Source organism: Protopterus annectens, chromosome 3.part0 (genome assembly GCF_019279795.1).
Source record: "Protopterus annectens isolate FY-2018-M chromosome 3.part0, PAN1.0, whole genome shotgun sequence".
In the NCBI taxonomy this organism is placed as follows: Eukaryota; Metazoa; Chordata; order Ceratodontiformes; family Protopteridae; genus Protopterus; species Protopterus annectens.
This window is the reverse complement of record NC_056731.1, coordinates 1,714,076,121-1,714,089,761: the sequence shown is the minus strand read 5'-3', so window position 1 is coordinate 1,714,089,761 and position 13,641 is coordinate 1,714,076,121. Positions and strand designations below refer to the sequence as shown.

General features: G+C 38.0%; 1 protein-coding gene across 1 annotated transcript in view; it reads left to right on the top strand.

The window, feature by feature from the left end:
* KIAA0319 (KIAA0319 ortholog) overlaps positions 1-13,641 on the top strand; it is a 2,335,945-nt gene that overhangs the window by 1,596,884 nt on the left and 725,420 nt on the right. The window contains exon 11 of the mRNA XM_044065978.1: positions 13,147-13,295. Coding sequence (XP_043921913.1) covers positions 13,147-13,295 — 149 coding nt within the window. The remainder of the gene's footprint in view (positions 1-13,146; positions 13,296-13,641) is intronic.

The following is a 13,641-nucleotide window of genomic DNA, read 5'->3' as shown; positions in this document are numbered from 1 at the left end:
GTGAGGATTAGATACTCACTATTCCCACACTTGACGGGCATGTGCTTCTGATGTTCCCTACCTATCCCCAGTCATGGTGTCCCTCAGACTTTTTGTGTCCATCACCATCCTTGTGTCTGTCTTGTATGTCCTGTTTGTCTGCACCTGCTTCCTCACCTACCCTACATACCTGAGCCTTACATTCCTAGGCCCCTTCCCCAACATTCCTTCCATTTTGAAAAAAAAAGTCACCTGTCCCACAAAATAAATTTGTCCCCTACATAGCTCTCCACTTTGCATATGTGTCTTCTTGACACACTTGATTTGATCCAGCTGGTTGTACAACATCATTGCATTTTTGTCACCAATCCATATTGTGGTGACAATCTAAATTCATCAATTTTTTTCTACCTGTGTGCATTACTGTGGTGAAAAGTGGATATCTGTGGTTCTCTCCCAATCCCTTGTTGCAGATCCCTCTGTTGCTCCTTCTTCTTTGTTCTTCTCTCAGCTTGCCTCCCCATTTCATACTTTATCAACCTCATTTTCACACATTTAATATGGTCAGAAAATAGAATCACATACAACAAACATGGCCTGAAATGGCCTATAAAAAGCCTTCACTTTTTGTCCACTGCATTTGCTCAAAGTTTGGAATTGTGCACCAGTGCTAAGTTGCATTTAATGTCTGTTCACATCCTGTGGCAAAATCTGCTGAGCTTTTGCCATCAGCTACCCAAGTCTGGTTATCTCCATGCAATACTGCATAAACTTGTTACTCTAGAGGGACAGTGAGTTAAAGCAGAGTAAAGGCACTACTTTGAAACAGTTACTCTGGCAGTTCATAGACTGCTTAATGTAACAAAGTGCAACTTCCTATGTGGAGTGTTAACATATGTTACTTGATCAAAAATTGTTTTTGCTCATAGCATCAAGGGTTCGATTTCAGATGCATCTTACATCATTTTAGTGTGATGTTATATGTGTATGATATTTTTAATCACCCACATCATAACATTTGTCACAGTTATGAGTTCTTATGGAGATATATTGAATACTGGCCAAAAAGTACTTTAAGTGACATCTATCCCCACAACTGTGAGATATTTACCCAGCCTTGTTCTGATTGTCATAAGCCTGTTGTCCCTCTGCTAACCTGTCTTTACTCCTATATCAGTCACTTCATGCTACAGAGCATGGCAGGTTAATAATGAGAGCACACCAAAAGCATGACCATGAATGTTCCATTACACCAGACATTGTTATGTGTATGTTTATCTCTCCTTGTATCCACCCCTTCAATCCCACCCTTCTTTATGTGTGTGTCTATTAGGCTGATGGATATAAAGGTCTTCTCATGGGTTCTTGATTCTGTCATAACTCTGCTGATGGATAATACCAGCATGTTGCCTTGATTCAGTAGGCTATCAGTGCTCCTGCAAGGTTTCTAAATTTGCTGTTGGGTTCCCTTTGTGTCATGTTCAGGTGATGATCAGATGTATAAACATATGGTTGCATCTTGTCAGGGTTTATAACCTAGCAGTAGGGGATACTGTTAAGGACTGTTTTCAAAGGTGTCTTTCCTGTGTATCTCTTGCCTATCCGTCTGTCTACCCCTTCTCCTATATAAATATGATACATCTGCCTATCAAGAAAACTGTAAGGTGGGCCATGATTGATAACATCTGTCAAAAACCACTACCCACATGGCACCATTATATTTCAGTTGTCTCACATTTTCTTCAAAACAGATGTATATGAATGTGCTAATTATTGTCACTCTCCATCTCCTCTGTCCTTATCTCATGCAATTCACACTACAGAACAAGACATATTCTGATTGAGAAGACTCGTCATCCCATCGCATCATTAGGATGTTCATTAATCTGCCAAGATAGTACCTCCTCTGTCCTTTATAGCCCTGTGTCTGTGATCACCTTCTGTGTCTCATCAGAATATACTGTAGCATCTTTAGTAGGATGATGGATGAAATGTTCATCTAATATGATGTGGAAACTGTCCTTATTATGAAGAAGCATGCTGCACATATTTTGCAGGATATCCAGACCTACACAAATAATCATCATATCTGCTGAATCATACAAATCATTTCAAAAGACGTACCACCCCTTGTCTTTTGTAGCAAGCTGCACACACAACTTGTGAGTTGCAGTGAGATCTGCAGGACAGCTATTAGTTGTAGAAGTGTGTTGAGTTAGGCATTACTAATACAATTTAGTGAAGACATAAACTTTAATGTAGTCATTGATAGTCACAGTTACTTTGCCAATGAGATCCTGACACCATTTGTAAGAAAAAGAGAATCATTGGGATTTGAACCCATGCCTCAGTTGTGCTTTGATTAGCAGCTCACTACTCCACCCTGTGCCACAGATAAAGCAACTCAGAAGGTGTATTATCCACAATCAGTACTATCCATAGTGCTGATGGCCACACATTGCCACTCAACCTGTTTGTGCAAAGCATACTAAATTATTTTTTTACTGTTTTTTTTTTTAAGCAGAGAACTGATTTTATTCATATATTTTGTTCATATATATATTTCCTCACATAATGTCATGCTAATGGGGAAGGCAAGGCCAACAGTTATTTATGTAATAAAACTTTGCCCCCCAACCTTTCAAAGATAGACTACAGTATGCACATCATACCATCTGCCAACAATTTCTTCCATATCTTGCAAACCTGACATGTGAAACATTGACAACAAATAGATGTATTTTGCAGTTTACCTAAATCAAGTAAGTTAGTGTATGTCCCTATCAGTGCACACTTTGGCAGTGAGCACCAGTGGACACTGCTGCTTCAGAAGTCCAAGTTGAATTCCTAAAATTTGAATCACACGTGTGCTAATACTTTGCCATCATCCACGCAATTAGCTTCTCCGAGACGTGCTTTGTGAAGAGGTATTTTGCATGTTTAACTCTGGTTACTGGGCTGTAGTAATCAATTAAATGGAAATGCATTTATAAACACAGAAGAAGGATAGTGAAGCACATACTTTCTGATATTCATGTGTGCCCTGCAGCAGTGTACTTGCAAAGAATATATAAATACTTGGGCCATTATCAAACAGACTCAAGAATTGCATTGTTACATTTGGTATGGGTTTATAGTGACAGTGGGCATTGGTCATACATGATAATTTCCCATGGATATTGTCAGTAACTTGTGTTAATGTGGACATACCTTCATCCGAATATCAAGACACATAATTCCAGCACTGAACTACTGGTGTTTCCCAAGTGTGTGTGTGTGTGTGTATCTATACATCCTGAAAAACAAGTACAAGTCTCTCTCATTTCTGCAGTATGCATTCAGGATAGCTTATTTGACCTAGGTTGCGAGAATGTATTTTTTAAGTACTTTTGCACATTGCGCTCACACAATCATATCACAAATCCTGGCTTTGCACCCAGGTCTCATTACAGTATATGTTATCTGCACCATTATGATGATGTCATCCTCTATAAAGTGCACTCTGACAGAGTGTTAGACTAGCACCTCCGCAAAAGTCTAACTTATGTTGTAAGGAATCCAGCTTTTATACCTAGACAGGTATGGTGTTCAAATCTGACCTCAGTCAACTGGAGTGTATGTTTGAGTTGTTGGTATATTAAGGTCATTGTATGATGTTTTGAACCTCTTCTCATTTGACTCCCACTTAGGAGAACCTTTTATATACCCTGAATCCAACATCCCCTTTTCCCTGTGTCCACATAATATCCTTTCTATGCAACACTGAGGATGACATCATCTCAAAGATGCATACACACATCATGAAGCATAGCCCCTCCATGTCCCTCTACAAGTCATCTCCAAACCACTGGATGTGTGATTGCTAATTCACTCATGGAGTGGTGCCCATATACCATATAGATGTAGGCAGTCTACTATCTTTCCTAACCTAGAGATAGCTACTTGGTTTAAATGGAATAATGGATTATGGGCTCTTGGCCGTTAGCCTAGAAATATCCTAGGACCCTATGAACATTGTACATGTCAGTGTTGTTATCACCCACATGTGCTTTGTTAAGGTGTGGATGTATGGTAGACTTATAAGAGTGTGTTCTAATCTGTAATTTGAGGTGATGTATTGATGGCCACTGCTGCCATTTGGTTACATGTTCCTTACATAACAGCTGCAGTAATATGCCTCCTGAGGACTATTGGCATTAGATGATGCTATGTATATTGTTGCCTTACTAAGGCATGTGTCCTTGTAGTGGGGTATATCAACATTCTAGTACAACTAAAACAAACGAACCAATGGTAAATCCAATATATTCCAAAAATGAAGACCATACAATAAAACAAAATAACTGGAGCCATGGTAAACCATGCTAAAAAACAATTCCAGTGAACGCAAGTTAAAAGCTTTTGTCCAAAGGGCTTCATCAGGCATACAAAAATCTGTTAAAAACAGTTTAAATGAAAAACTCTTAAGACACGACATATACAATCATCCATAAGAGGGGTTTTAAAGATGTAAAACTTCAATCCTGGAGAAATATGTGCTTTTAATCGCAGAATCCAGATATATTCTTCCATTTCTGTTTTATGTACAATATTCCTACTCTTAAAGATTCATGTAATACTTTCAATATCAGAAACTTAGATTCATGATGAGCTCATTTGTCCATTTTATGTTTACATAATGTGTTAGTAGTTACTTGCCTGTTTGTTTCAGAAATGTGACTGCCTATTTAGGTTAACAACCCAGATATAGCCATAAAAGCTGCCGATAGGTGGGGGGTTGTTATATTAGATACTTCAATTTATCCTACAGCAATGGTTGAAATGCTTTCTACTGATGAGTAAGTAATGATTACTAAGCATGAACATAGGTTCATAGGTAGGTACTAGGCTATTGGCCCTAGGGCCTATATAAGCCTAGGCAAAAAGGTACCCTGGCTTTCGCCAACCAAGAAAATTATTTTCTTGTGCCCGTGTCGAGTAGAGCCACAGAGATGATCCCAGGGGTGAATTTCCTGTTTCCCATCCAATCATCAAGATTTTTCTTAAAGACTGCTAATGTGGAGCTTTGTTTGATATAGATAGGTAGTTTGTTCCAGAGTATGGGAAGTCTCTGGGACAGGAATCTATTCCTCCAGCATATTCTGTTTATTGTGGTGACAAGGTTTAGGTCCCTAGACTGTGAAGCTCAGAGGGATTGGGATTTCTTTCAGTGGATCATGTCCAACAGCTCTGGGTTTGACATAGCTTTGTATGTTAGGCAGAGATCGCCTCTGAGTAGGCGATATGCGACGGAATAAAGCTGAAGTTTTTTTGAGACAGTCTGCGTAGGGCATCTGTTTGAGGCTGGTAATCCTCTTTGTGAGGTATTTCTGCGGCCTTTCCAGTTGTTGTAGATGTCTTGTGAGGTACATACCAAAAGGGGCGTTGTACTCTATAAATGGGTCTAATGAGTGACGAGTAGAGGGGAACAATGACCTCTTTTTTCCTGGATGAGGAACTTTTTGTGATGAGGTGTGCCACGTAGAAGGATGTCCTGACTACTGTGGCGATGTGATTATCAAAGGAGAGACTACTGCCCACATGTGTCTCTAGGTCTCTTATCACACTTTCAGTGTTAAGTAGACTACCACCTATGTGGTAGCTCATGAGTACTTTTTGGCATTGAGCTTGAGATTCAGGAGGCATCATCTGCCTTTCACAAACCGTAACTGGGTGGGGTCCAGAGTTTGGAAGTTACCAATGTCTTTGTTTATGAGTTCCATGATAATGCTTTCCATGGCCTTGCAGACCAGGCTCGTTAGGCTAATGGGGCAGTAGTTCCTGGAGTCTGTGGTGGCTCCCCCTTTGTGGAGTGGGATAACCGTCGCTGTGTGACATTCAGTAGGCACAAAGCCTGAGGTGAGGCTATGATTGAACATGGTGCTTAGGTGGGGTGCCAGTTCATTCTGTAGTTCGGGTAGAACGCAGCCTGAGATGTTGTCAGGTCCCATGGATGCTGTGTTCTTGGCTTTGGAGAGTGTTTTTTTACCTGTGCAGCTGTGATTACAAGGACTTTGTATTCTTCCGGTATAGAGATGAGCCCTTTAGGAGGTGAGAGAGGGGTAAAGTTAGCACTGAACCTATCTGCCAGGATGTTGGCAACATCAGTTGGTTCTGTATGTATATTTAGTGCCATTGTGCTGTAACTCAGAGCAGATCTGAGTATTGCCATTAAGATTCTTGACATAGCTATAGAATGCTTTGTGGTTGTCTTTAGAATCAGTGGCGATTTTGTTTTCGTAACTAGCTTTGGAGGATTTTATGAGGGATCTCAACTTCTTACTGAGTATGACCAGGGAGTTCCTCCAATTGTGGGATTTTACTCTTTTTTTGCAACAGTTTCTTTCTTCTGTTGTAGAGTTTGTTTATGGCAGGGGACCACCAGATTGGCTTCCTTTTTTTGGAGGATAACATCTTGGTTCTGTTAGGGATAGCATGATCCAGGCACTCGTGTAAGTGCTTATAAAGTGCATTTGTGTAGGATTCAGCAGTTGTACCTCTGATGTCCATCTGCATGGGTGTCGTGAAGTTTGCCACTTCTATCTTAAGAGGCGTGAAGTTGGCTTTGGAGAATTATTTTACAGTGGTTTCCCTAATGGGTGGGGGCAGGATGTGGATGTCTAGGGTGATTAGCTTGTGGTTGGATCTGACCAACGAGGAGTTGACCTCTGGTGTGGAACACTGGTCGCCCGTGTTGGTAATGACCAAGTCTAGGATATTGCTGCCCCTGCTGGTGGTGTGAATAAGTTGATCCAAGGTGTTGGAATTTATGAATTCCAGAAAACATTGAGCAAAAGAGTTGGTGCATGAGTAGTTTTCCCAGTTAATGGTGGGGTAGTTGAAATTGCCCATTATGTGGGTGTTGGGTTGTACCCTAATATTTTCCAGTGTATCAAGAAATGAGGAGTTGGAATCCTGGGGCATGGTGGGGGATTTGTAGCAAGTTACAATTTGGATTGCAGTCTTGCCCAGAGTTAGTTGCACTTGGATAATCTTGGATGCAATCTTGGACATAATTTAATTGTGAGTCATGTACTAAGATGTTTGCATGATTTATACACTAGAAATAAGATTAATGAAGATATGTTGGAATATTTACTAAGTGTCCTAAAATGCCAGTAATATATAGGATACCTAAATTTCACAAATCTACGGTTGCCCCACCGATGAAACTGATTGGCTCTGCCAGGGATGGGTAACTGAACCCCATATCCAAATATTTAGAAACCCAACTTAGACAAGGTTTTGAAAAAAGTGGCACTATTATAAGGGATATGACAGAATTTCTGAATAATCTTTATGACTGGTTGCGTACTAATAGTCTGAATGAATGTAATTTCGTAACCTTAGATGTTGACTCTTTATTTACAGTTATTCCTGCTGATGTAGGTATACAGTCCTTAAAAAAATCTTTAGATTTTACTAAATGTACACAGTTTCATATTAACACATTATATGAACCTTTGTCTGTAGTGCTGTCTTATAATATTTTTTTATTTCAGAAACAACTGTATAAGCAAGTACGTGGAGTAGCAATAGGTACACCCGCCACTAACACATGCCAGTATCGTGATGGTCATTTGGGAACAACAGTATATTTTGTCTTCTGTTAACCTTTTTTTTAAGAATGTATTATTTTATCTTAATTTTGTGGATGATTTATTTATTTTATGGAGAGGTAGTAAAGGAACTTTTGAAGAGTTTTTTGATTATATTTCTGCCTCAAATGAGTTCTTAATGTTTAAACAGTGTTTACCTTCTGATTGTATTGACTTTTTGGACATCATAATTCCTAAGAATGATTTAGGCAGCATTGAAACTTTGATACAAGAAACCAGTTAAAAAAAAATGGACTTTTGCATAGGAGTAGTATGCATCTGCAGATTATGTTCAGAAATGCTATGAAGAATCAGTTTCTAAGAGTAATTTAAATACAAATGACTTTATTATGGAAACACAAATGCAGACAGTTGCCGATGATTTTACGCAAAGAGGGTATGATTGTACATGAAGCTAAAGCTGTATGCAGAGAGATTAAGGTACAATGGGATACCATTGCTAAATGTATTTTCTCCTCACAGTGGATAATCCATACTGTTAAGCCAGCTGATAATGCTCCTAGGTGTTTACTAACTTTTAATACAAATACTAATGCCATTAAACATATCATTTCTAAATACTGGAGTATATTAGGAGACATTCCCGTGTTGAAAAAAGTTATTTCACAGCAATCTATGCATATAGAAGGAATATTAACTTAAAACATATACTTTGTTATAAGGAACAACGAAATAATATATTTACTTTTAACACAATTAAGAAAGGCATGTATAAATGTAACAAATGTGTATATTGTAACTATATTTATACAGATAAATCTTTTAACCATTCTGTAAGTGGTAAAGAATTTGAGTTAAAAGCATAAGGAAATTGTAACACCAGCCAGGAATTTAGTTTATTTAGCTATCTGTAATCATTGCGACTCTTACTATGTAGGAAAGACTAATCAAAACTTAAAGGAATGTACAGGGAGTCACATTTCTGAAATAAACAGGGACGTAACTACTAACACAGTATACAAACATAAGACAAAGCAGCTCATCATAAATTTAAATTTCTGATATTGAAAGTGTTACATGAATCTTTAAGAGGAGGGAATATTGTACATAAAACAGAACTGGAAGAATATAACTGGATTCTGTAATTAAAAGCAGATATTTCTCCAGGATTGAATGGTTTTACATCTTTGAAAACCTCTCTTATGTGAAAAGCATAATCATGCATAATTAATTTAATTGGATGATTGTCCATGTCATTTGACTTATGAGTTTTTTATTTAAATTGCTTTTAATTGATTTTTTTATGCCTGACAAAGCCTTTTGGGTGAAAGTTTTAAATTTGCATGAAATTAAATTGTTTTTTTTATCCCAGTTTACTGTTGTTCCAGTTATTTTGTTTTATTATATGTATATCAATATTCTACATGGTTCTCATTCAACCATCACAGTGACAGCTATAATATGTCACAAGTGTGCATGTGTATACCTAGCATCTGGACATGTTAGCTGGCATACAGCAATAGTACATCATAGTGATTACATGGACACATACTCCCGGGTTCATCAACATGTTTTAATAATGTTATATACACAAAAATATTATATTTTGAGATTCACTTGCAACCTTAGCAAATTCATTGTCTACAGTATAGTACTGCTATTCACAAGGATTATACAGGTGTTCCCCAGCAGCATTGCGTGACTTTCAGCTTTTCTGTCATTAACTGTACTGCATGGACCTCATCCTCCTCATTTGTAAGGTATTGATATATGGTGTCAGGGCCCTCACCAACACATTTACACTGGTAAATATATAGACGTGATGTACAACTGATGTAATGCTGTGAAATAGGTAGGGTTGTACAACTGTGTTAACAGTTAAACTGTGTCGCATGTGATTCATATCCAAGGTTTTATTTGGAGATGATGTACATCTTGAAGTCTAAATGTAGCATAGGTTCAACTATGGTGCAACTGCACTGCTTTACAGAAGTATCACTGTATCACATCAGTATTACCACATTATCACTTGACAGTTTGCATGAACATGTATGGATGTATGTTAGGATTTTGTGGTAGTATAACATTTTTGCTGGCAATGTTGGGGGACAGTGATTGTGTGGCACGTGTTGAAGTTTGATATGTACTTCTAGAGTGTACTCCATGTATTATTTGGTATGTGTAAAATATAAAGGTGACAGCTTCCTGAATCATTGACACTTGGGTTTGCACTGGTGTAACTTCTGCAGTGTTTGCATTTCCATCAGTCTCAAACTGCTGTACCATTCATTATCACAGATCACTTCTTAATTCACGCATCAATTAGAGATGCTTTAGACAATATCCATTGCTATTACATGTGACAGATGCATGCAGTACCCAGCTGGTTGTAGTGAATCCATTCATAATAGTGTGGTGTTTGTATGTGTTGTTATCTGTATGGCTGATACCTACATTAGGCAGGGATTCTGTAGTCAAGTGTATCACATTTGGCACAGTGAGTTGGTAGATCATACAGAACTATTCTCTGGGATGCATACCCATTAGGATTTGACAGTGCAGACTTCCCTTTAAGGTGTTCTATTAGATGCATGTGTAATGCATCTTTTTGTGTTGCATCCAGTAAATACACAGCTCGTTGACAACATTGATGGCATGGGTTTGATGTTTGCAGTGGGGGATTGTGGCTTATGTATCATGCAGACTTCTTAATTTACAGGATTGCCCCTGATTTCAACTCAGGTTTAACACTGTCCCTCTTAACCCTTCCAAAAAGTGTTTACGTTTGAGGAAGGGGTGGTGAAGTCCCCTTACAAAATACTGGCAGTCATTACAGTTGTACACATCTTTTACTACAGAACATATATAATAAGTTACAATAGCATACTCTGTCAGGGCCGCAATTTAATGGTTGTAAAATTTTAAAAGTGTCTATGACTGTGCCTGTTTCTTTCTGCATTTGTCAAGACGTCTGTTGCTATGTATCCCTGATTAGTTGAGAGCTATAGTGACATGTCAGTAATATTCAAGCAGGTCATTTTGCAGATCTTCAGAGTATGCACATACCCGTATTGAATAGACTGTCCTTGCTAAATGTCTCCTCCAGTGAGCATGTGAGTGATGTTTATATCACAACCATTTACCTCCACTGACATGTAACCATCACATATATACTGTCATATGTGTTTATATCATAATCTAGTCACTCAGAAGATATACTGTAAACAGCAGTAAGTACTGTGCTGTCTACACATGTGCATAATGTTATGATACTGACTTGTCTTGGAAGTGTACATACATTAACGTATCCTATCTTGGGGATATTTCCAGATTTACCTTGTCCTCTTCCTCTTTATTCATTCCTGTCATTTATGCCTTTGCACAGCTTCATTAGCACACTTTCCCTGCCCAGTGTACCTTTCCGTGTAGCTGCCCTTGCTGTTTACGGTCTCCTCCATTATTTCATTCTGCAAATAATTGTTTTAGTGTACATTGCACTCTGTAAACTTTTCTTTACTGTGTTCCTGCTACTGTTATTTCAGTATTTTCAACCCTTGTAGTCACTGTGGCTGTCTGCCCGACCTCGCAGAGCAGGTTTACCCACAGGCAAACTTGAATTCTTCTTCTTTCTGGGCCATGATGCTCTGCATGGATTCCTGGTAAGCAACATTGTTGATGGCCATGAAACCTTGCTTGTATTTGTGTAAGTGAGATGAGCAGCATGAATATGCAATTATCGCTGCTGGTCATCATGCTAACATGTAAACACCCTACATGGAGTTTATTGAATCCTTGGGAATATTAGATATGAAAGTTATGTACTTACCATCATGATAGATGTGTGTTGTCTTGCCTGGTTCAACATCCCTCCCTCCATCCCCCTTTTAGTATTCTCCTTGGCAGCTTCTGGTGATTAGCTGGACCTCACCTGGGATCCTATCTGTTAACAACCCTTCGTGCTGTTGCCTTGCTTATATCTTTAGGCATTTTTGTTTACTATTCTTTGATAATTCTGGATAGTTATGTAGATTTTATATATATTTATACAGTCATATATGTATGTATGTGTGTATATATGTATGTGTATATATATATATATATATATATATATATATGTATATATATATATATATATATATATATATATATATATAGGGTCTATATTATATCATTGAACGCTTAAAAAAGCGAACGCTGATTGATCGACCTAATTTAAGCGAAAGCTTACAATCTCGAACTGTCAGATCAGCGATTTTTTTTCCCAGGGAAAAAAATCGCTGATCCAAAACACATACACAACACAAGCACACCAAACAAACAGAAATCCACACACATACAACTAAAATCTGATACCTAACCCTACACTAAACTATGCACACACCACTAGCTACCCATTTACCTTAACCCAAACCCTAACCCTAAGGTCCGTCACTATCGCACACTCACCTCACCCGCTCCCTAACCTTAACTCACTTAAATCCACCCTAACCCTCATGTCCACTCAATTGCACACACACCTAACCCGAGCCCTAACCCTAACTCACCTAAATCACCCTAACACTCACATCCACACAATCGCACACTTACCTGAATCCGACCGGTAACTTTCCACCATAACACTGAAAATGCTGAAGCAACAGAACCGGACAACCGAATTCTTTCCTTAGGAAAAAATTTGAGTTTCTGCTGCTTCGATATTTTGCAGTTTCGCAAAAATAAGTTCGCTCAATCAGCATTCGAGGATATAATATAGACCCTATATATATATATATATATATATATATATATATATATATATAGATATAGATATATATATATTATATATATATATATATATTTATATATATAGATGGCAGACTTGATTTGAGGTGCTACGGTGGAGTGGATGGAATTATGGGTAGGGAAGAAGTCTGAACCCTGGATCCATAAGCTTAAAAAAAATAAATACAAAAGGTACCGAGGTCTGATCTTGTCAGATCCTGCAACCCAAAGGTTGAACCCCTTCAAAAATAAGACAATACTGATCTATCATTATGGCAAGTTTTTAACTTTAATTTTTTTCTTTACATCCTTCATGCTTACAAGTGACTAGGGCCCTCAAAACGTTAAACAGCAGGCCGATTGAGAAGATACTTTTCAGGATGTCCCATATTGTTGCAGTGATCTATTCAACCATCTACTGTTATGGTGAGTTTACTTACACAGCTGTACTTTCCATCTACATATCTGAGTATTAAATCCCATGGCTTCAGTACTGCTTCTCATTATGGCACTATGGGTCAAGCTTGAATCAGTGTCAGCATAAAAACTGTATATTATCCAGGGGCAAAAAGATAATCAGACTAAATGCTGGCAGCAGAAACATTTAGAAAAAAGTGACCTCAGTGGTGTAGAAAAGACACAAACATTTTTGTTTTGAATACTTAACTACAGCCTTTTGTGTGATCAGTATTTGTACACTATTCTTTTCAAACTAGCATATGTTTACAAGCCAGTGACCACTAGTGGTTTTTGCTGTCATTGAAAGAGATTTTTTTATAGCTTTTATGCCAAATATTTTTTCTTGCAGTAGCCCAGCCCCCGTGTATATTGAGAAACCTTATCAGGCCATTACATCTGTAAGCGGCTTACAGCCAGGTGTCTACTGCTTCAGGCTGACAGTAAAGGATGCACAAGGATTGACAGATACTGCTACTTTGAATGTTGACATCAGAGAAGGTAAGATATAGGTAGCTCTGAAGGTTATCAGTAGAGCTCATGGAAAAATGCTGAGAACTCTCTTTAACATAGTTTATATTTCTGTAGTGGAATGTTGCATGTTACATAATTTTAAAGGTAATGAACTATAATAACAAAATATTCCAAGACATCATGTTCTTAATTTTAATATTACATACATATGAATGCACGCACGCACATGCACACACATGCGCACACGCACACACAAACGCGCACAAACACACACACATTGACATTCATACGTTATTTTAGAGAATGCTGGAATTTTTTGTCTTCTACCTAATGATTAGACAGGACAGGATTAGTGTAAGTAGATTTTCTGCAT